General features: G+C 44.9%; 1 protein-coding gene across 4 annotated transcripts in view; it reads left to right on the forward strand.

Moving 5' to 3' along the window:
- DCAF4 (DDB1 and CUL4 associated factor 4) overlaps window positions 1-11,699 on the forward strand; it is a 497,489-nt gene extending 485,790 nt beyond the window's left edge. For 3 of the 4 annotated variants that reach the window (XM_069638614.1, XM_069638617.1, XM_069638616.1), the window contains exon 18: window positions 11,182-11,699. In XM_069638614.1, the coding sequence (XP_069494715.1) occupies window positions 11,182-11,384 (203 nt within the window). In that variant the 3' untranslated portion in view covers window positions 11,385-11,699. The remainder of the gene's footprint in view (window positions 1-11,181) is intronic. The other variant, XM_069638618.1, reaches the window with a different exon arrangement.
- Window positions 11,700-20,458: the final 8,759 nt, after the last annotated feature.

Genomic DNA, 20,458 nt, shown 5'->3' on the forward strand with positions numbered 1-20,458 from the left:
CCGCATTATCAGTCCGGTCAACAAATAACGGTACGCAAAGCAATGCGTTTACTGGGCATGATGGCGTCATGTATTTACCTGGTCCCCCACGCGCGCCTGCGCATGCGTCCCATGCAGGAATGGTTGGCGAAACAGTGGTCTCAGGCAAGTGGTCAGTGGGACGATCTAGTGGTCGTTTCGCCAACACTGGTACAAAGCCTTCACTGATGGACAAGAGAGAATCTCGCACAGGAGAAACCCTTTTACGATCCCGAAGTACAGGCAGTAGTCACTACAGATGCATGTCTGACGGGGTGGGGAGCTCACCATCTCCACCACACAGCTCAGGGTCTCTGGTCTCACTCAGTGGCCAAGAACCACATCAACCTGCTAGAGCTGCTGGCAGTATTCAGAGCGCTTCAGGCGTTCGAGCCCCACCTACTAAACCCGTCAGTGCAAATCCGAACGGACAGCACAACAGCCATGTTCTACCTGAACAAGCAAGGAGGGACTCACTCGCCAAATCTGTCTAGCCTTGCCCAGAAAATCTGGATATGGGCACTCAGACGGAACATCTTCCTGTCATCACAACAAGTTCCAGGGGAGCTCAATTCCCTAGCGGATGCTCTGAGCAGAGACTCCCTCCCAGAGGAACACAAATGGGTTCTACACAGAGAGGTCGTAGAAGATATCTTCTCTCAGTGGGGATTCCCCACTATAGACTTCATCGCCACAAGCGAAAACAAACAATGCCCAGGATTTGCATCCAGGTTCCCCCAACCAGACTCCCAGGGGAACGCCCTGTGGATGAACTGGTCAGGGATGTTTGCGTACGCTTTTCCACCAACTCCTCTCATCAGGAAAGTGGTGAACAAGATGAACAGAGAGTCGATGACGCTCGTCCTAGTTGCTCCCATGTGGGCAAGACAACCGTGGTTCCCACACCTACGCAGGATGGCGGTGTGCGAGCCCATCAAACTTCCATCCTGGTACAACCTACTGTCCCAGCACCAAGGTCAAACAGTGCACCAGCAACCCAACTCAATGAACCTGGCAGCATGGCTCCTGAGGTCATAGAGTTTGGACATCTCAATTTGCCACAGAGGTGTATGGACATCCTAAAGGAATCTAGGAAACCAAACACAAGGCACTGTTACTTTGACAAGTGGAAGAGGTTCGTTATCTGGTGCCAGAGTAGACAAATCAACCCGGTTGATTGCACTCCTTCCACTATTGTTACATACATGCTCCACCTGCTAAATGCAGGATTTGTTTTTAACACACTGAAGGTACACCTGGCAGCCCTGTCGGCTTACACCACTTCCCATAACAAGGTTTCGTGGTGGAAAGTACCAGTAGTTAAAGCCTTCATGGAAGGAGTAAAGAGACTTCACCCTCCTATTTCAAACCCACCACCAGGGTGGGACCTTAATGTGGTGCTAGCCAAGCTCATGGGCCCCCCTTTCGAACCCATGCATAAAAGCAGTCTCAAACACCTGACTTATAAAACCGCCTTCTTAGTAGCTATTACTTCTATAAGAAGGGTCAGTGAAATTCAGGCTCTGTCAGTGCAGGATCCCTTCTTTACTGTCCATAAAGACAAACTGGTTTTACGCACACACCCTAGGTTCTCACCTAAATTTATATCAAAATTCCATGTAAACCAGTCCATCGAGCTTCCGGCTTTCTTCCAGGACCCGCAAAGCTCGGCTGAGGTGAAACTACACACCCTAGATGTGCGTAGGGCGGTCCTCTACTATGTAAATAAAACCAGACCGCTAAGAAAAACAGATCAACTGTTTGTCTCCGTAGCTACAGGCAGAGAGGGGGATCGCGTCTCTAAAGGTGCCATCTCGAAGTGGATTATTAACTGTATCCAGCTGTGTTACTCACTCTCTGAAAAAACTCTGCCTTTCACGCCAAGAGCCCACTCTACTAGAGGCATTGGGGCCAATCTGGCTTTCATTGCAAATGTACACCTTGACACCGTTTGCAAAGCAGCTACTTGGAGCTCTATTCACACTTTTACTCAGCATAACTGCATTGACACCCATTCCAAGGCAGATACACAAGTGGGACAAGCGGTTCTAAGACACTTATTTGCTCATGACCCTTCTCACATCCCACCTCCTTCTTCAGGTACTGCTCTCTAATCTATGCACAGCATGTGATCTAAGCAGATTCCACAAGCCTCAGAAGGGATACATTACTCACCGTAATCGTATTTCTGATGCTTGTATCTGCTTAGATTCACATGCGACCCACCCTTCCTCCCCTCTGAGAGAAGGCGCATGATTGCTTGTAGTCTTACCTTTCTGTCTATCTGCTTGGATTATCTGTACTCACGCTACTCCTCATGCTACCTCATGTCAGAAAAAATACAATCTGAGGATCCTAGACGCGTGAGGGATCTTGGGTACAGTGGACGTCACACTAGGGATAGTATTACTGGCACGCCCTGTGTCGACACCCATTTTCGAGTTTCGAAAAACAAACTGTAATACTCCGCAGCTTCCACTAGATGTCGGCCTATGCACAGCATGTGAATCTAAGCAGAGATAAGCATCAGAAATACGATTACGGTGAGTAATGTATCCCATATACAACGGAAAAGCTCACTGCCATAGTCAAGGACCATATGGGATTGTTTTGCGATGAATGGGACCCACTGATTACAAAGTGGGGTTTGGATTGCTGTGCCCAGCAGGGTTCCGGAATGCAGTCGGGACAGGATTCATGCCGGGGAAAGGGGTGCTCCATCGTTGAGTGATGCTGGTGGGGCAGTGGGGTCTACAGTATAGCAATATGATGTGATTGGTCTTCCAAGTGGGGAATGGGATGGACCTCCACACTTGAGGGGGGAGGTGGTTGGGATCTATGGTGCTCAGGGTTGGGAGAGCTCAAGCATACTGGTCTAGTTGTGATAGTCAGAACACACAGTTGTTTTGCCCTTACTATGTGATAAATGCCTGATTGAATGTATGATTATTTCTTGGGACTTTCGGGGGATGGGATTGGATGAGATACGTCATAATAATTGTTGTGTTTATATGTATTACTATTGGTGTTATGATCATGCTTTAATAAAAATGTAAGTTTAAAAATAAATTGCATATTAGCAAGAAGCGTGTGCTGCAAACTCTCATCTCAGAACAGGTTATCATGCCATGTTCTTTCTGGAATGGAGCGCCTGCTACCTTTTTTTGATATATTAGCAAGAAGCCTGAAGACAAAGCAGAGAAGTGCGTGAAGAATACATCAAGAGAAGGGAGTCCTTCTCCTGACCATAGTTTAAGTTAGTGGTAGGGTCACTTAGCATTAGCTTTTGGACAGCAGACATATTCCTTTTGGACATTCACTGACGACTGACACGTTATTCATAGGTAGGCAATACCCCATAGCGATATGGATAGTTAGGCCATGATAGTATTATTTAATAAATATACTTAGCAAATGGCCTCCGATAGTCGAGTCCTTCTGATCCGCCTATAGCGGTACACTCATATAAAAGCTGCCATCTTGGGAGGCGGAGGGGGACAATAACGTATCAGCAATGCTAGACCTATTCGTTTGAGTAGACTACAATGAGTTGCACGAGAAAAGACAATCTCCATTGATATCACTCAGACAGTCTGAAAATTGGTTAAAACAATTGGGCGTACATATGTTTTGCAATCTGTTATTATTTCGGAGTTCTAAAATGTACCTGCTAATAGGTCATAATACTTTATTTAAAATGTGTGGAATGGATTTATTGGAACAATAATCAATATTATTGAAGATTGGCTTTTTTCATGCAATGAAGACACAGGAAGGGGTAATGTTTCTTTACAGATACAGCGACTTTTTAGATGTTTATGGAAATTTCAGGGAGTTGCTTAACAACATATCATCAGACATGAACAGCCAGCTCAGGTAAAGCCATGACCTCACAAGGTGCAGGTTGTATATTGGGGGTTTCTGCAGCCCCATATCTCCCCTGAACATGTTCTGAGCACACACACAGCCTACATCTGCCAACAGGACAGTGAAGCACAAAGACAAGGCTTCAACAACATGGCCAGTGATTTTAAGCAGTGAGGTGCACACAATGCTGCCATATGGTAAAAGAGGTGCCTAGGAGTGCACTAAAACGGGTATAAATAAAGGTACCACTGCCACCAGCCCGTCTGGTGGCATCACCTACTATGGGAAACATACCCATATTCCAATAAGAACAGGAAAACAAGGTTTGCCTGCATTACTCTTCTTAGGGGAGGCAGTAGTGCTACAATAGACATAGGTGGGGAGACAGTGTCCCATCTACACAGGTAGACTTAAGCACTGACCAGTGACCCCCAAACTAAATCATTTGAGCAAGGTTTAAAAGAAAAACACTCAGAGAAATCAGATCAAGATCACCAAAAGGCCCATTATGAAGGGGCTGGGAGGTGGGGAGGGTCCTTTAAGTGGATGAGAAAGCTGAAAAGCGAAAATGTTTGCTTAACGATAACCATTTAACACATCACATTCTAGGCATTAGTATGACAGTGAAGAGAGAGAAGACTCTGTCAGCATTCTTTGACTGTTGGCTTGCTGAGTGCCGTCTTCTGGAATAAGTCGGGTAGTTTGCCATTGTCAGACTGTACGCCATGTGGGGTGTCTGCTATGCCTACAAAGACAAGCCTGTGTGGGCTGTTTTTCACTCTATTTTACTGTCCAGAATTCCAAGTTCATTCATCCCTGGGGTGTCCATGTTAGGCTTTTTGACACCTCTGGGTATCTGCAGTCAACATGCTCTATGACAGAGGTTGGCAACCTGGGGCTCTACAGAGGTTTTGGACTATGACTCCCATGATTCTTAATCCTTCATGGTTGGGAATTGTAGTGCAGAACATCTGGTTTGCCAAAGGTTCCAGACTCTTGGGGTGTCCTTCCTGTACCACTGGCTTGGGTGGATCACTGTGACGTGTGCTCCAGGGTTAAATGCCATTACTGGTGTTCCACATGCCCTGCACCTCTTCATTGAAGGGTTCCTTTACCACAGTATCTACTTTGGACTTTCATAGACAAGGCTACCTGTTAGGAAAGATTTTCTTTTTGCAGCTTTCCCTCCGTTTATATTAAGGTATGATTTGAATCCTGTCCTGACTTTTGGAGGCAAGTACAGCCTCTTTGCTTTATTTTCCAAGCTCAGCCCCTCGCTTTTGGAGGCACTGTTCGGCCCTTTAGGATTCCAGTACAGGGGGACTGTGTCCCATTGCAAGATTCCTGTGTTGTTTTAATGTAGCACACATCCCCTTATAGTGAAATGCTGCAAGGGTACTTTGTAACCACACTTTTTTGTAACCTTTGTTACTTTTACGAGGTGTCCGAGACTAGCTGTGGTGGCAGTAGATATTTTTCTACTGTGTTTTTCGTTACCACCATGTGAACTGATATTAACATAAAATGACATTTCAAGCACCATATACTCAAAATGGTCATGCCACCCATTTGTGCCCTATCCTTTTGGCCATCTTGTCCTTAGGCCTCCTTTCCTTCTTGGGTCAGTAGGTGCTATATATAATAAACCCTTCCCTGGGCAAAACGTTTCCTGGGCAACGCGTCAGCGAGAACATCCTGCCAGATGTGAGGGCTGGGCTGTCTAGTTCCAATTCACATTCCGGCCAGGGGAAATGTCTTTTGCTAGCCATATGCGGGGGAGAGGCTGTCCATGTTTGGACAGCCCTTGCCAGTTTTAATAGTGCAGGCTATTGCCATTGGTGAGCTGGCGGTGACCCAGTTCAAATTGGGGAAAAGGACGTGTCCTGCAGCCGTTCTTCAGATTTTTGTTTGGCGCTAAGACCTTTGCAAAGGGGTGCAGCCTGGTGAAGACCGAAAAACTTCTGTTTAAGACAACAAGCATGGCCTCCAACCAAGTTCCTATAAAGCCCTGCCTCTCTGCATCGATGTCCAGAAGACCCTCTTTAGTGCTACGACCCTTGAGCTTGTGGGAGCAAGATTAAGTTTAGAGTGAAGGGTGTGTGTGTGTCTGTCTGTCTCCGTGTCCCCCGTTACCCCCTCCCAATTGGCTTCTCCGGAGAGAGCAAGTGGTGACATAGGTCTGCCTGTGGTAAGTCAGTGAAGTCTTCAACCTTTCGCCCACGAGTCGCCTGTGCCCACAGGCTCCCAAGTATGTCTGCCAGCAGAACTGGTCCTCCCACTGACCTCTTCAGTTTTCCTCTGCTCTTATCCCTTGTGCCACTGATGCTCCGCTTTAGCACTTGCTACCTCTAATTATCACTTCTCCCCAGTACGTGGTGTGCAACAGAGGATGGAATCCTGTTGCTCACATTGCTTCCCCAAAGCAATTAAAAAGTTAATTACTGGATTGCAGGACTCTGGCATTCATCTTTTAATAGTACTCCTGCTTCAGAGGCAATTTATGGGCCCTAGGTCACATCAGCAGGGTGAAATGTAGAGCTCCTACTGGGCGTCCTAGGCAATTGTGGACATCTTGGGCCCCGCCAGACTCCATCCCTGCAGAACCCAGCCTATAGTTTCGGTATATACTGTGTTTGTCACATTCAGTACTCTGGTCCTAGTTCGGGTCATCTCAGCAAGACTAGTCAGCAAACTTCAGGACCTCTTCTCAGAGGAACCATTTTCTGCAGACTTGGAAGGTCTTCAATATACTTAATGTATTAAGAATGCTTAGGTTTTATTTAGGCAGAATCAGAAATTCTTCTAGACTCTCTAGAATCTCAAAGTGCTACATGACATGGGGCATTGCACCCATTCAGTGAGTGTTGAAGCAGCTTCAATTGTCTTCCAGCACCATGTTCCCCTGGACATAATGTGCAGGGGTCCACTTGGACTACCCTTCATGCATTCTGCATGCACTATTCCGTGCTGACACTCAGCTTAGAGAAGCAGTCCATAGAGATCTTTTTAGTTGAGGGCAACAACCTAATGCTGCTGCCACCCTCTCTCATACCTCCACTTGTATACTTATTATAAAGAGATCACAAGCCATAACTAGCTCAGTAACAAAAGGTCAGTCACAGGAAGCTGGGAAGCATATGTGGAATGACACTTTCCTTTGTGTGGACACTAAAGAATGTCGTGGACCGGAATCGTGACTGGACATTGGACTCGAGGTATTGGGGCATCCAACCCTGTGCCCTTCACTTGATATGCCCTCTAATCTGACACTATGTTCTCAGAATCTCCCTGCTCTGACCCTACAGTTTGTGTGCAAAAGAGAACAGGTTGGCGAACCAACACAGCGATGCCAAACTATCCAAGTATAGGAAATGGGAAGAAGTAGATAACTACCCCCACAATATTGAAGGTTGTTCTTACAACCCCAGATAAGAGTTCTTCCAGTTAGGTCTCTGTGTCCCTTTTTGTTGGTTCAGAACCCCTGCTCTGCCAGGAAGGCCCATTCTGTTTGTACATTACATTTCCTAATAATCTTGCCTCTTTAATGTAATCCATAATGAAGGTTTTTATACTTATTCATTTATTGTGTACGTTTGAAACAAACCTTGGGCATAATATAAAACATTTATCAATAGAAGAAAGGCGGGAAAAAGGAAACAAAAACAGCTATAAATATACATTAATACACATTTTGTAAAACACAATTCCATATAAAATGTTAAGCATAAAAGCAGCCCATGCAAATAATAACTATTACTCCACCCAATCTTACTAAAATTAATCCTTGCACCCCAATAACACTACAACAAATTTCTCAATCCCTTATTTGGAAACAAGTATTGTACAAAACGCAATGTGGCTAAAATCAAAGGAAGTTGCATGCCATTTAAAATCCTGCCCCAACAATCCAGCCACGAAGTTGCCTCAACCTTGAATACAAAATACTCATATCTTTGCTCCCTCAAAGAGGCATATGCAACCACCAGTTGTTCTAGAGTTTCCTTAAAGTCTAGACCAGATAGCCTACATTTTCTATTACTTTTTTCCATTTTTAAATGCAGGCCTAGAACCTTTAAAGTGGGGAAAAGATTAAAGCGGATCCTCGTGAATTGCTTTCTCCAGAAGGTATTAGGAACATTTAGTAAATAAGGTGAGAGTTGCCCCAATTTATTTTCTTAGGCGTTAAAATACTTATACAATTGATATTTGACAAACTGCTTAGTATGTACTGACACTTGTAAACCCAGGAATTCAGAATGGTAGATGGTTGAACATCTGCCAGCCTATGTAGATCGACATATAATGAGCTGCTGGGAGAATCCATGATTTTAGAACAGAAACTTAAATGTTTCCATTTGACTAAAGCTTGAATTGAAGTCAACCCCAATTCAAACCTAAACACTGAAATCGGAACACAACCTCGTAGACTCAATAATTTCCTCCAAATGAAGCCTTCAATACTGTCCCAAACAACTAAGTCACTGAGGCTAAAAGCCTCAGTGCCATAAAGCATGGAGGAAAGAACCTTCATCCTATAATATTTAATTGCTGGCAACAGCGAAAACTGCCCATATTTCTTGTTTAATCTCAGCATTTAACCCCTAATGGCCATCCCTTTAGCGTTCCGTCTACTGACTTTATGTGTAGGAGTGTTCTCTTCCCCCTTTCTCATGAGACTTGAGGTGCAGTTGGTTTTCTTTTAGGCATGTTGAAGATTGAGAAAAAAGAAATGCATGCATGGGCGGTAGTTTGTTGAGATGCAGTGTACGTTATTGCTGTAAAGGCTCACTGCGTATCGGCTGATAATGTTGATGACCAGTACTGTACCCTGAAGAACAAAACCGTGTGTTGCCACACAGTAGCCCCATATGCACTCCTATTGGGACAAAGACCCAGGTAAAGCTTAGGTCTATGGTCCTAACACCCCAAAGTAAGGGCAATGTATACGAGTATAGACTGTGTCAAAAGTATAAGCTAATTCAATACACTGAAATCAAAACAGTAGTGACCCACCAAAGGCAAGTGAACAATTTTCGGTAATGTGTGTTAGGGCAGCTTGTACCTACCGATTTAGCTGTACAAATTTCAAAAAACTAGTGTTCAGGTAAAATATTTTTAATATAAGGGAAAACGTAAAATAAACTGAACCAACTTTTTAAACAAATTGTATTTGATTCTAACACAAACAATACTTGTCAGATGCTTAAAGTGCAAATCAATACATAAATCCAATTCAAATAAAAATCTTTTGAGCAGAAGGAAAGAAATCAGTTTAACTTGATTTTCAAAATAGGTGTATTGGTACACCATCTAATGTGTAATACCAAAACATAAACCAAAAGAATGACTAGTGTTTACAACATCCACACTAAGTCATATAAGGAAAACCTTATTAGTCCAAGTAAACGATCCCAAATAGCATCATTGGGTCTAATCTGTTGCCAACGCGTTTCGGATTTACAAAGAATCCATCTTCAGGGCTAGGATTGCTATTGTTTCCAAATGAACACATTTTTCAGAGTATGGACACCTAAAGAATTAATAAGAGGAATAATTCCCAAGGGCTCAGACTGTAATCTCAAAAGAATACCTTAAAGAGTAGGAAAACGCCACCAACCTTATGATCCACAAAGATAACTTATAGGTGAGTCCAACCACGCTGGGGTGCAGTCACACATTACTGCAGGGTACTCATAAAAGTCAGATGGCCAGAGACTGTGGTCCCTAAAGGGGAGAATAATGCTCAGTGTTAACTAACCCATACTGGGCAAAGTATCCAGATCATATATAGCATTTAAAGCTAGAAATCTGTAACTGCTAAGTTACGCGGAGGAGTGATTCAGCAGAATTAAACATAAGACCGTAATGGTCTCCATTGAACCCTCGAGCCGACGATCATATGTACGGTCAGGAGAGATGCATCACATTAAGTGGGGAGGGCACCTAGTGAGTGTAGAGCAGCAGCGAAATGCGCAGCTCCTAGTGGGAAACGAGGGCCGGGCTGCACTCGCGACCAATGCGCTGCGGCCCATTTACAGAATATTCAAAATCGAATTTGTAGTCCGTGACAGGTGCACCAACCTCTCTTATAAAATTAAAACATGAATAATGTTGCACTCACCTAGTAGAAAAGAAACGGGGAAAAACCGCCCGACGTACTCGCGCAGTGCCGGTTCTGTGAGTTTATGTTGGTCTCCATGGCAATCCCACGCTGGTGCCACGGACCACCATCTTGGTGTGGGACTGCTGAGGGACAGTAACGCTCACGCGCCTCGGAAAAGATGCACATGAGTGTCGGCGCCTAACCCCGCTCAGACCACGATCCAGATAGATCCAATTTGAAATACCTATCGGGAAGCCACATCGAGCATGATGAGTACTCATGTATTAAAAAAGGATCCCATCGGCGACCAAGCGCTATTGGGGAGAGCAGAGTCAGCTGCTCTTCCATCCTCCTCGTGTGTGTAGAATGCTGATAGCAAGATAATGTAAAAAACCTGAGCATAATCATCAAAGGGCTATGATGTCGTGGGCATGGGGCAAGTGCAGACTGAAATCTGCTCTGGCCCCCATGCTCATCAACTAAGTCAGTCACTAGAGAAGTTAACGTGACACTATATAGGGGTTGCAAGCGTATCCCACCGGGATACACAAACTAGTCTTCCAGAGTTAAATAACGGTGGCCATGGGGGAAGAGCAGATCGGAACCTGCTCCAGCCCCATGACAACCGAGTTAATGATACAGGATCCTGTCAGGGTGAGTAAAGAGGTTCACACGGGGGGGAATATCACATTTAGTTCAGTCCTACAGTGGCTAAGGAACGGCGGGCACGGGGAAGGCGCAGAGAAAAACCTGCTCTTGCCCCCAAGACCACCTAGTGGATGTTGGCAAAGCCAGTCATGGGGAAGCACAAGATACGTGTGAAACTATCGCTATGCAAGTGCATAATATAGGATGTTGAAAACCCTAATCACTTGAGAGGCATGGGAGGACAAGTGCCTCACAGTTCATCTGACACACTTGTAACAAGGTGATCCCCCGGTATTTAGTAACGATTAACATCAGTCAGCATTTTAAAGACAAATGTGTCATATCCACCACATGACCGTACCCAACCAGTGTGCATATTTGTGTATGTGCTCTGTTTTTTCTTCTCCTTGGGCCTTGTTTGATTGGTTGTTCCTATGATGTCTCTGCTGTAATCGAGGATAGCTGATCTAAGAAACGTGATTCATATATTTAAATAAGAAGGATTATAATCTTTGGTTGTTTTTTTGTTGTTACTTTCCACACAGTTGGCCAAGATTGCTATACTAGAATTTGGAGTCTTCAGGATACACGTCTTCTACGAACCATTCCTTCGCCTCACCCGATTTCAAAGGACGCCATTCCTAGTGTGGTCTTTTCTTCAAAGCTTGGAGGCAAACGAGGTGTCCCTGGGCTGCTCATGGCTGTCAAGCAGGACCTCTACCACTTCTCCTACAACACTGACAATTGATAGCCTTACGCCGGAGATGGAATGCCATATGCCACACAGGATTTGCTCTAATTCTTAATTTCGCGTGTTACCTTGTTGAAAGACTGGCTTCAGGGCTTTTATTTTCCTTTATTGGAGGCCTCTTGCAACAACCCTCAATCTTACAGCATAATATTTACTTTTAGGTAAACTTCAATTTCCCAGAAAATAGAACATTTAACGCAGCCAAATCCAGCAATGAAGCAGGAACAAAGCCAGCAAGCTTTGAGAATCAAAAGACAACAGTTAATGGAAACATTTTTGAATAAAAAAGCTTTTGTTGCACACCATCATAAATGACTGTCTCTTTGTGGCTGCCTTAGTTCCTGTCTTGTAGTGCTCTAGACTTCAGAATGTTATGTTACAAAGGTTTCATTTATTCTGATCATTTGTGGTTGTTGCAGATTCTTAGGTCAGATGTGAAAAAGTGTCACTCACTCATGGAGGAAAATCTTGACATACTCAAAGTAACGTTGCAGTGAGTAAAGATATTGCTCCATTAGCCTCAAATGACATGCAAGATTTTGGTGGGCCAGAGGTAAGTGCTGCTTTGTGAAAAGAGTCTTCTGTTCTGCGCTGCCAGAGATGCGGACCACGGTGCGCCTCTCCACTTGAAGAGTGCCACTCTGATACGTGTAGCCGTTGGGTGTGCTGTCCCTAATCAAGAAGGTAAGATGCAATACTGAAGTATGCAGACTTGAAATTTATTTTATTCTATTTTACTTATCACCTGTATTCAAGATACTTCATGAAAATAGAAAATGGTTAAAAATGTACACAAGTGATGTTCTTTGCAGTCATTTTGCGATTTTATTTCATCTATAAATTCATAGTGCGCAGAAAGCCCGCAGGCATCGGGCACCATGAACACAAATGCAGAAGTACAACAAAGAGACTAGACAGGAATTCAGCTGAAGCTCAGTCGAAACAGAGGAGTATTATTGAAAGAGCAAGGTGTTTAACCGTCGGCAGAAACTTATGCAGTCCTCTAGTTGTCTTAAGTCGGGGGAAGGGAATTCCAAAGCCTAGCTGAGGTGACTGGGAATGACCCCCCCAAGGCCATTAGTCTGCTTAAAGCTTGGATTGTTCACCAATGCTAGTGTCGATGAGCGAAGCATTCTTGTTGGTTCCTATGAAGACACCATGTTTTTAAGGTAAGCTGGTATAATACCGAAGAGGCAACTATGAACAAGCCATGCTACATTTAATTGGACACGTGCTTGGATGGAAAGCCAGTGTAGATCTTGTTGACTAGTGGTAATATGTTCTCGTCTGGTCTTTCCTTTAATGATGTGCACAGCATAATTTTGTATTATTTGTAGCCTTTGGAGGATCCTTTTATTCTTGACTATCAAGAGTGTTACCATAAACGATTCTAGAGAGTATTATTGCCCGTGCGATAGAAACACAGTAGGCCTTGGAGAGGAAGGGACAGATGTTCTTCAGCAGACAGCTAGTACAAACAGTTTTTTACTGTCTGATTGACATTGACTTGGACTTCAGGGTTAAGTGAGGGCTCGAGATGGATGCTCGAGATGGATGCCTATTCTAGTTTTATTCTTCTTGGGAACCAGAATACTGTAGTCATGGATCGAGAAAGGCTGGTATATATATTCAAGTTTAGACCTGGCCTGAGATGAGCAGAAAATCATTAACTCTGTTTTATTCACGTTCAGACATACCCAATTGTGATTGATCTAGGATTCGATCTGAGTGTAGATATGCTCCAGATTTATTGTGTCAAGCTTGTAGTCTACAGAGTTCAAGGACCAGCTGAGTATAATCAGCGTAGGGCACACAACGGCCTCATATAAAGATTAAAGGGGACATACAGGCTCCCTGGGGGACACCACAGACAATAGGTGAAGGCAGAGATGCAGCATCTCCCCAGAAGACTCTTGACGTCCGAAGTGACAGAAAAGACTCCACCCAGTTAATAGCATACAGGCTGCATAGCCCAACATCTCTTAAAGTTAGAAGGAGGCGTTTGTAATATAAAACATTGAACACCGCCGATAGATCCAGTAAGACAAGTGGCTCTGTGTTACCCTTGTCAATGATGTCCAACATGGGGATTTGTAAATCTAGAAGGGCTGTTGCCGTACTGTATGATAGCCTAAAGCCAGATTGTCTGGGATGTAAGATACCATGTGCTTCTACAAATGTTTGAAGCTGGGCAGTTGCTGTTTTGTCCTGTCCTTTCAGCAGAACGTTGCAGTTCGTTATAGGCCTCAAGTTGTTTGTGTCCCTCAGGTCTTTTCCTGGCTTCTTGTCCAGAGTTGTAATTGTGGAGGATTTGATGGACTCTGGGACCTGGTTGTTTTTTAATGACAAATTAATGAACCTGATCAGGAAGGGGGCGAAGATTTTGTTTATGGTCTAAGATTATTTAAATGGGATAATATTTTCTTGACATGAAGAGAGTTGCAGTGAGGTCAGTATGTTGGTCATTCCTGGAATGGTGATAGGTGCAAAATCGAATTTCAGTAGCATTTCACTGATCCCAGCTTGGGAAGAGAGGCAAATTGAATTTGTTTTTCGTCAGATTGCTTAGCATCTTATCTCGTGCTTTTGACAATTTTTCTTCAAAAGCTAATTGTATTTTAGTGCAGTCCCGTATTAGTTTGGGTACAAGGCGTTGATTGGGCTTTTGGTTTTTCTAGCAGCCTAAAAATATCAAACCGTTTTTTAGGGTTATTAGTCTCCTCAATCTGTTTGTTGAAGACATTCTTTTTGGATTCAAAAATAGCCAATTTATGGGCTTTTTCTGAGATCTTACAGTTCATTTTGTTTGCTTCTGTGGGATTTCTAAGCCACCTAGTTTCTGCTTTCCTTTTACCTTTTTTTCAGAAGGCTAGGTTCCTAGGTAAACTATTTTTGGTCAGATACATTGTTCCTGGCCAGTTTGTCCCTGAAAGGTGCTACTCTATCCAATATGGCCCCTAAGGTGGAGTTTAAGGTGTCGACGAGGACGGTTGTGGGGGGGGGGGTCTAACTCAGAAGTTGAAGTCATTACCTGATTAAGACAGTCTTGCAAGTGGGTAGCAGATAGTTTCTTGAAATTGCGACTCTTAACTTTCTTACGTGGGTTTTTTACTTTCAAGGGAGGATATTGTAAATAGGATTGAAAAATTATTGCATAATGGTCTGACCAGATGCAGGGCGTAGTGCTGTTAATTTGCACTTTTACATTTCTGGCTACTACCCAGTCGAGTATATTCCCTTTATCTGTAGTGGGGTCTCTATTGAGGACAGAATAGTCCATATTGTTCAAGGCCATCTCTAAGGCAGTGGCTTCTTTGTCAGCACTGTTGTTGTAGCCGCTATTAAAGTCCCCAACTAATAAGGTACAGCAGTTTGGGACATTTATACCACCAGGAATTTGTAGGAGTTCATCATTGAAACTTGGCATGTCAACAGGGGGGGCGCTACACAGATATGACGTTAAAGCAACTACAGGCAGATGGACTCATTTCATTTTTTAATGCCAAATTTCACAGCCGGTGCAGTCAGTAGGTGCCAGAAAAATGTTGACATTGTTTCTAGCAATGATTGCTACGCCCCCACCCCCCCAATATGTCCCTTAGTCCGATTGCAGCAAGTGATGGAATATCCTTCTGGTGTGGCTAAGGAGATCATAGGGCTACTGGCGTCAGTGATCCAGGTTTCCGTGAGGTATAGTAGATCTAAGTCTGATGCCATAATGTATTCACAAATGTCTAAGGTGTGCCTGTTAAGATGAAGGTTTGTCATTTTGTTCTGGTAGTATTCGGGTAGAGCTATTAGAGTCTGTTGTTTGACTCAGAAGGGAGGTGGGGTGCATTAATTTTAAATCATGGGTTGCAACACAATCATACTCACCCAGATTTTGTGGGTTATGGGTCTCGGGAGATGGGGTATTACTCTTGCGACACCTAGTATTTTCAATTCTAGAATTAGAGTGCTTTTTCTCTCTGCACAAACAGCTAAATGGCAACAGGGAGCATATTCACAAATGAATAGTTTGGTGAATGCTAATGACACAAATATATTAACTTATTCCAAGATGGCTGCCGGGGGAAGGAGACGTGAGTGAGTCTCTCCCGCCGGGCCGCGACAATAAAGCTCATCAATATAAGCATTCGAGCCAGAAGGCAGACAGCAACTCCCCAACAGGTAGCAACTTGGAGTGGGGGGCTAACCCAGGAGCAGTCGGGATGCCCTGAATCGGCTGAGAAGGAACTCCGAAGCGCAGGGCGGGCACTCGTTACCACCCGCGGGACACATGCCGGAGAACGGCCGAGACACGGGTGCAACAATGCAACAGCAAGTTGGCACTGCCAACGGGGAGTGAGCGGCCCCACCCCACCAACTCGAGAAGTGGACGAAGGCCGCAGAAAGCAAGGAGGACAGATACCCCGGGAGCAATCCGGACGCTTGGAATCGGCCAGGAGGTGACTCAGTAGCTCAGCGCATTGCGGGCACTCGTAACTGCCCGTGGGACGCAGGCCGGATTACAGCACGGACAAGGGGGTGCAACAGCGTAACAACAAGGTGGCACTGATGGCGGGGAGCGGGTGTCCCCCTCCCTCCCATCAACTGGCTCAGGAGCGGACAGAAGCGGCAGAAGTCAAAGGGACACCTCGCTGAGAACCATAGCATCAGCGTTGAGAAAACAGATGGCAGTCAGGACCTGACAGCTGAAGGCTGCATTACCGAGGGGGAGCCCATGCCAAGGTCCATTGGACCGCTACGAGGAGATGGAAGGCATCCCGCCAGGAACCCGAAGGCAGGGATAACCACACAGTACTGTAGGTCGGAGCAAGGAGGGGCGGGGAAGCCCGTCGCAAACAAGGGACAACAGAGGTACCGTGCCACCCGCCCCACCAGGAATCCCAGATGGACTCAAGCACCCACAGCAAAGAGAAGGAGCAAGCACAGGGAAATGGGCCCTCCCCCCAACCAGCGGGGAACAAGCTTACTGAAACTCAGGGTACTCCAGGCCGTGACGGCCAGCCAAGCTATCGCCGGAAAGCAAGGAGAGAGCCAGGGACGTCATTTCACCAAAATGCCTGGGGTAGCGGAAGTGGCATCACACGACCCTTGACTCCCTGGTGACATCACAGGAAGTGATGTCATTTGACCCCACCGTGAAGTGATCTCACGGGAAGCGATGGCACATGACCTTTCACCTGTTAACAAAACAGGAAGTGGCATCACATAGCATTGTACACTACAAAAAATATGGTTACGATATCACTATAATGTGATGTACATTTCATACAAGAATGGATCGCCATACGTATCGTTAAGATCAGTGTGTATAGGCCCATATTACCATTTTACTGTGAATGCAATTAGACGTCCATGACCAAATGATAATGATGTGTTATTATATAGCACTTAAGCTTTAGCACTTTATATAGAAAAAATATACACCCAATATCACCCAACCTTTGTTGGTACTCCTTTATCGACCTCAGAAGGATGAAAGGCTGAGTTGAGGCGTTTAGGAACAGACTAAATCAGTGACTCACCCCTTGAAGTTTGTCTGAAATAAGCCTTTAATGAGTCTAGCAATTATTGTATAGAATTCCAGAAAGACACATTATTTGGTTTTCCTATTCTTTCTTATTTAGGGTCAGTGCTGAAAGTTTTAGACTTGTGGCACTCCTGTTCTTATTTTTCTTCTTTTTTTAAAGGGGCCTGAACAAGAAAGCCAGCCACTCCAGAAGTAAAGAGCCACATGGTGCTGGCCACAGCCCAGGAGCTTGCATTACAAAAAAGAAATAAAAAAAATAATAAAAAATGTTCCCGTGTTTTTTTTTTTTTTTTTTTTTTTTTTACAGGTCGCAAGGGAGACCTCCGAGGTCACAGTTGCGACCTCTGGCGACCCCTAAATGATGTCCCTGGAGAGAGCCCACGCAAAAGGCAGAAAAGGGCTCTAAGAAAGCGGGCAGGAGAGGAAACAGGCACTCCCCGTAAGAGCACCGAATGCAAGAGCAGCAATACTCCAACTGAAACAAGAATGGTACACTTCAGACTGCGGATTTAAAAGCCATAGCAGCAAGGTAAAGATTGGGCAGGGTGGGAGCAGAGGAGGACAGAATTCAGGCAATACCCAGGAGAGAGTCCAGAATAGGATCCCTCTCCCCCTCTACCTCCAACAAGAAATCCTCCCCAGAGCACCCACACAGAGGGGAACACAACATAAAATCAGAGCTAATCCCCACACACAGGACCCTAGAAGCACGCACTGGAGGAAGTCCCCAGGGGATGGAACATAAGGGGGCGCACCTGTGAAATCAAGCAACATCCCCGGGAGAGGTCCCTCAGGCAAAGGGCAACTACAGACAAGTCCCCCAGGCCGCTCCTGGACCCTAAAATCAGCCAGGGACCCCCACAAGGCTAACCCACCACAGGCATGCTGCAATCTGAAGAATACAGAGGAAAAGGGAGGGGTCGAGAGCCCAAGGCAACGCATCACATAGCCCACTTGACTTGGCAATTGAACTGAAGCACATAGACTGTCACACTCCTACGTATACACATCGCAACACAGGACCATATGGACGCAAGAAGGAGCCACATCAGATTCCACTAATCAAGGGGCCCCACGAAAGACAGCATACATGCTCTCCTCCGCTGCACATAGGTATCAAGATAAACCTATTCGGGACAACAAAGTACCTAACTACCTGGGCTCAACTGGCCACGGGCCGGGACCCTTCCAACAAAAGGTTGCGACACCGCCAGCCAGAAGCAGGTAATGGCAAGAAGGAAAAACGCACAGGACGTAGGGGTGCAAAGGCCAATTGACCCGGGCCCACCAAAAGCAACAAATGGGGAGAACGGGAGCAGGGGATAGATCCCAGGAGAAGAAGGCGGGGTAATCGCAGAAACGGGAAAGAGACAAACACATATCCGCATTGTTTGTTTGTTTATTCATTTGTTAAGCGCACCAGACTCATGAGTAAAATGGCGCAGTTATATGGAGATGCAAGACTTACATAGTTGCGTATACATAGGTTACAAAATTTACATAATAGCAAGATATACAGTTTTTACATGAATACAGGATATATACAATGTACAAAATAAAACGAAGAAAAGAATAACCAATGAAATAAATAAATGATCAGTAGGCAATGTGCAGAGAATAAATGTGCAGTAGTCCGCTGTTACTGAAGGATGACCAAGTCGCTAGCGAGGTGTGCAAGTCCTCTAAGGGTAGTTGGAGACTAAGGATCCGTAGCAGTGATATGTTTTATTAAATTTTTCCTGAAGTGTAAGTAGGATTGGTCCCCTCTCAGCTCCTGAGGCAGTGAGTTCCAACTTTTAGCTGCCTTAACAGTGAAGATGTTGCCCCCAATGGTGGTGAGCTTATATTTAGGAATAGTCAGACAATTAGTGTTCCCAATTCTAGTAGGTCTGAGAGAAGTTCTTCTCTGGAGTTTATCTATGAGGTAGCTAGGGGCTGCGTTGTTAAGGGCATTATGTGTCAAGGAAAGCGTTTTTAGTAATATTTTGTTAGATGTGGATAGCCATTTGTGTTGACGTCTCAATGAGGAGATGTGAGTTTTCTTATTTATGCCTAAGGCTGCTCTTAGGGCGTTATTCTGTAGTGTTTGGAGCCTTTCAATGGTAGATTTGTTGGCACCACTATAGAGGGCATTGCAGTAGTCGATTCTGGAGAGTATCAGAGCTCTAGCCAGGATCAGCCAACTATTGTCAGAGAGGAACGGTTTACCAGCTCTGAGTAATTTGCAGGTGTAGGCCGTGGCAGAGGTAAGGGGTTTGACCTGTTTATCAAAGGACAGTGTGGAGTCCAAGTAGAATCCAAGGGTTTTTACTTCCTTGGAGACTTTGATGGTGTTACCGTCAATATTGAATGATGAATGTTCTTGACCTAGTTTTTTGATATTAGCCTGCGAGCCCAGAATTATAAGTTCAGTCTTATCATCGTTCAAGCACAGGCCATGAGTGGCCATCCATGTTTGGATGATAAGGTAAACTTTGTTCACTAAACCCATGTCCGTACCGTAATCCCCAGAAAGTGGGAGGAGAATCTGAGTATCCTCTGCATAGTTAGTGTAGGTGATACCCAGCTGGTCCAGATCGTCGAACAGTGGCTTAGTGAAGATGTTGTAGAGGGTAGGCGAGACGCAGGACCCTTGGGGAACACCGCATAGGGTGGGTGTAGGGTCGGCAGCTGCTGAGGGGGAGACGACTCTCATGGTTCTCTCACTCAGGAAGGGCTCAATCCATTTGATGGCACACGTAGAGAAGTGGGCTGCCGAATCAAGGTGCCGGCATAAGACCTTGTGGTTGACCAGATCAAATGCGGCAGAGAGGTCAAGTAGGAGCAAGAGTACTGTCCTTCCTTTGTCTCTCAGCTCGTCTATTTGGGACATTAGGTCGATTAGGGCTGTCTCTGTTCCGTGTAGTGGACGGAAACCAGATTGTCTGTTGCCTAGTAGTTTATGCAATTCCAAGTGTTTTTGAATTTGCATGTAAGCGGCTTTATCCAATATTTTTAGTAGAAATGGGACCCTGGTAATGGGCCGGTAGTTCGTGGGAATAAGAGGATCTAGTGTCTGTTTCTTGAGGAGGGGTAGCACCCAGGATTGTTTAAGGGTTAGCAGGTATAGTACCTGTAGCAAATGAGGCATTTATCAGTTTAGTTATGAATGGGGAGAGTTCTCTGGCAGCATCTTTTATTAGCTGTGCTGGGCAGATATCACCTTTACAGTTTGAGGGCTTCCAAGATAGGATGATTTTTTCTACCTCTAGGGTAGACATTTTAGAAAAATGGAAGGTAGTGTTATGAGCCGATGGTGACTCGTTAGGCAGGAAAGTGTTAGGCGAATGCTGTAAGTTCAGAACTTCTTTTTTTTGTTGAATTTTATTCTGGAGTGTGTCAATTTTATTCGCTAAGGCATGTTGGATGCCTGTACACCAGGCCTAGTCCTTAGTGCAGACATCGGGAATGATAATTGATGTCTCTAATTCTTTGAGTATGCAAAAGAGTTCTTTCATACTTGAATTTGAGTTAGCAAAGCACTCGCCGTATGAAT

This window comes from Ambystoma mexicanum, chromosome 14, assembly GCF_040938575.1.
Source record: "Ambystoma mexicanum isolate Mex_15411 chromosome 14, UKY_AmexF1_1, whole genome shotgun sequence".
NCBI lineage: Eukaryota > Metazoa > Chordata > Amphibia > Caudata > Ambystomatidae > Ambystoma > Ambystoma mexicanum.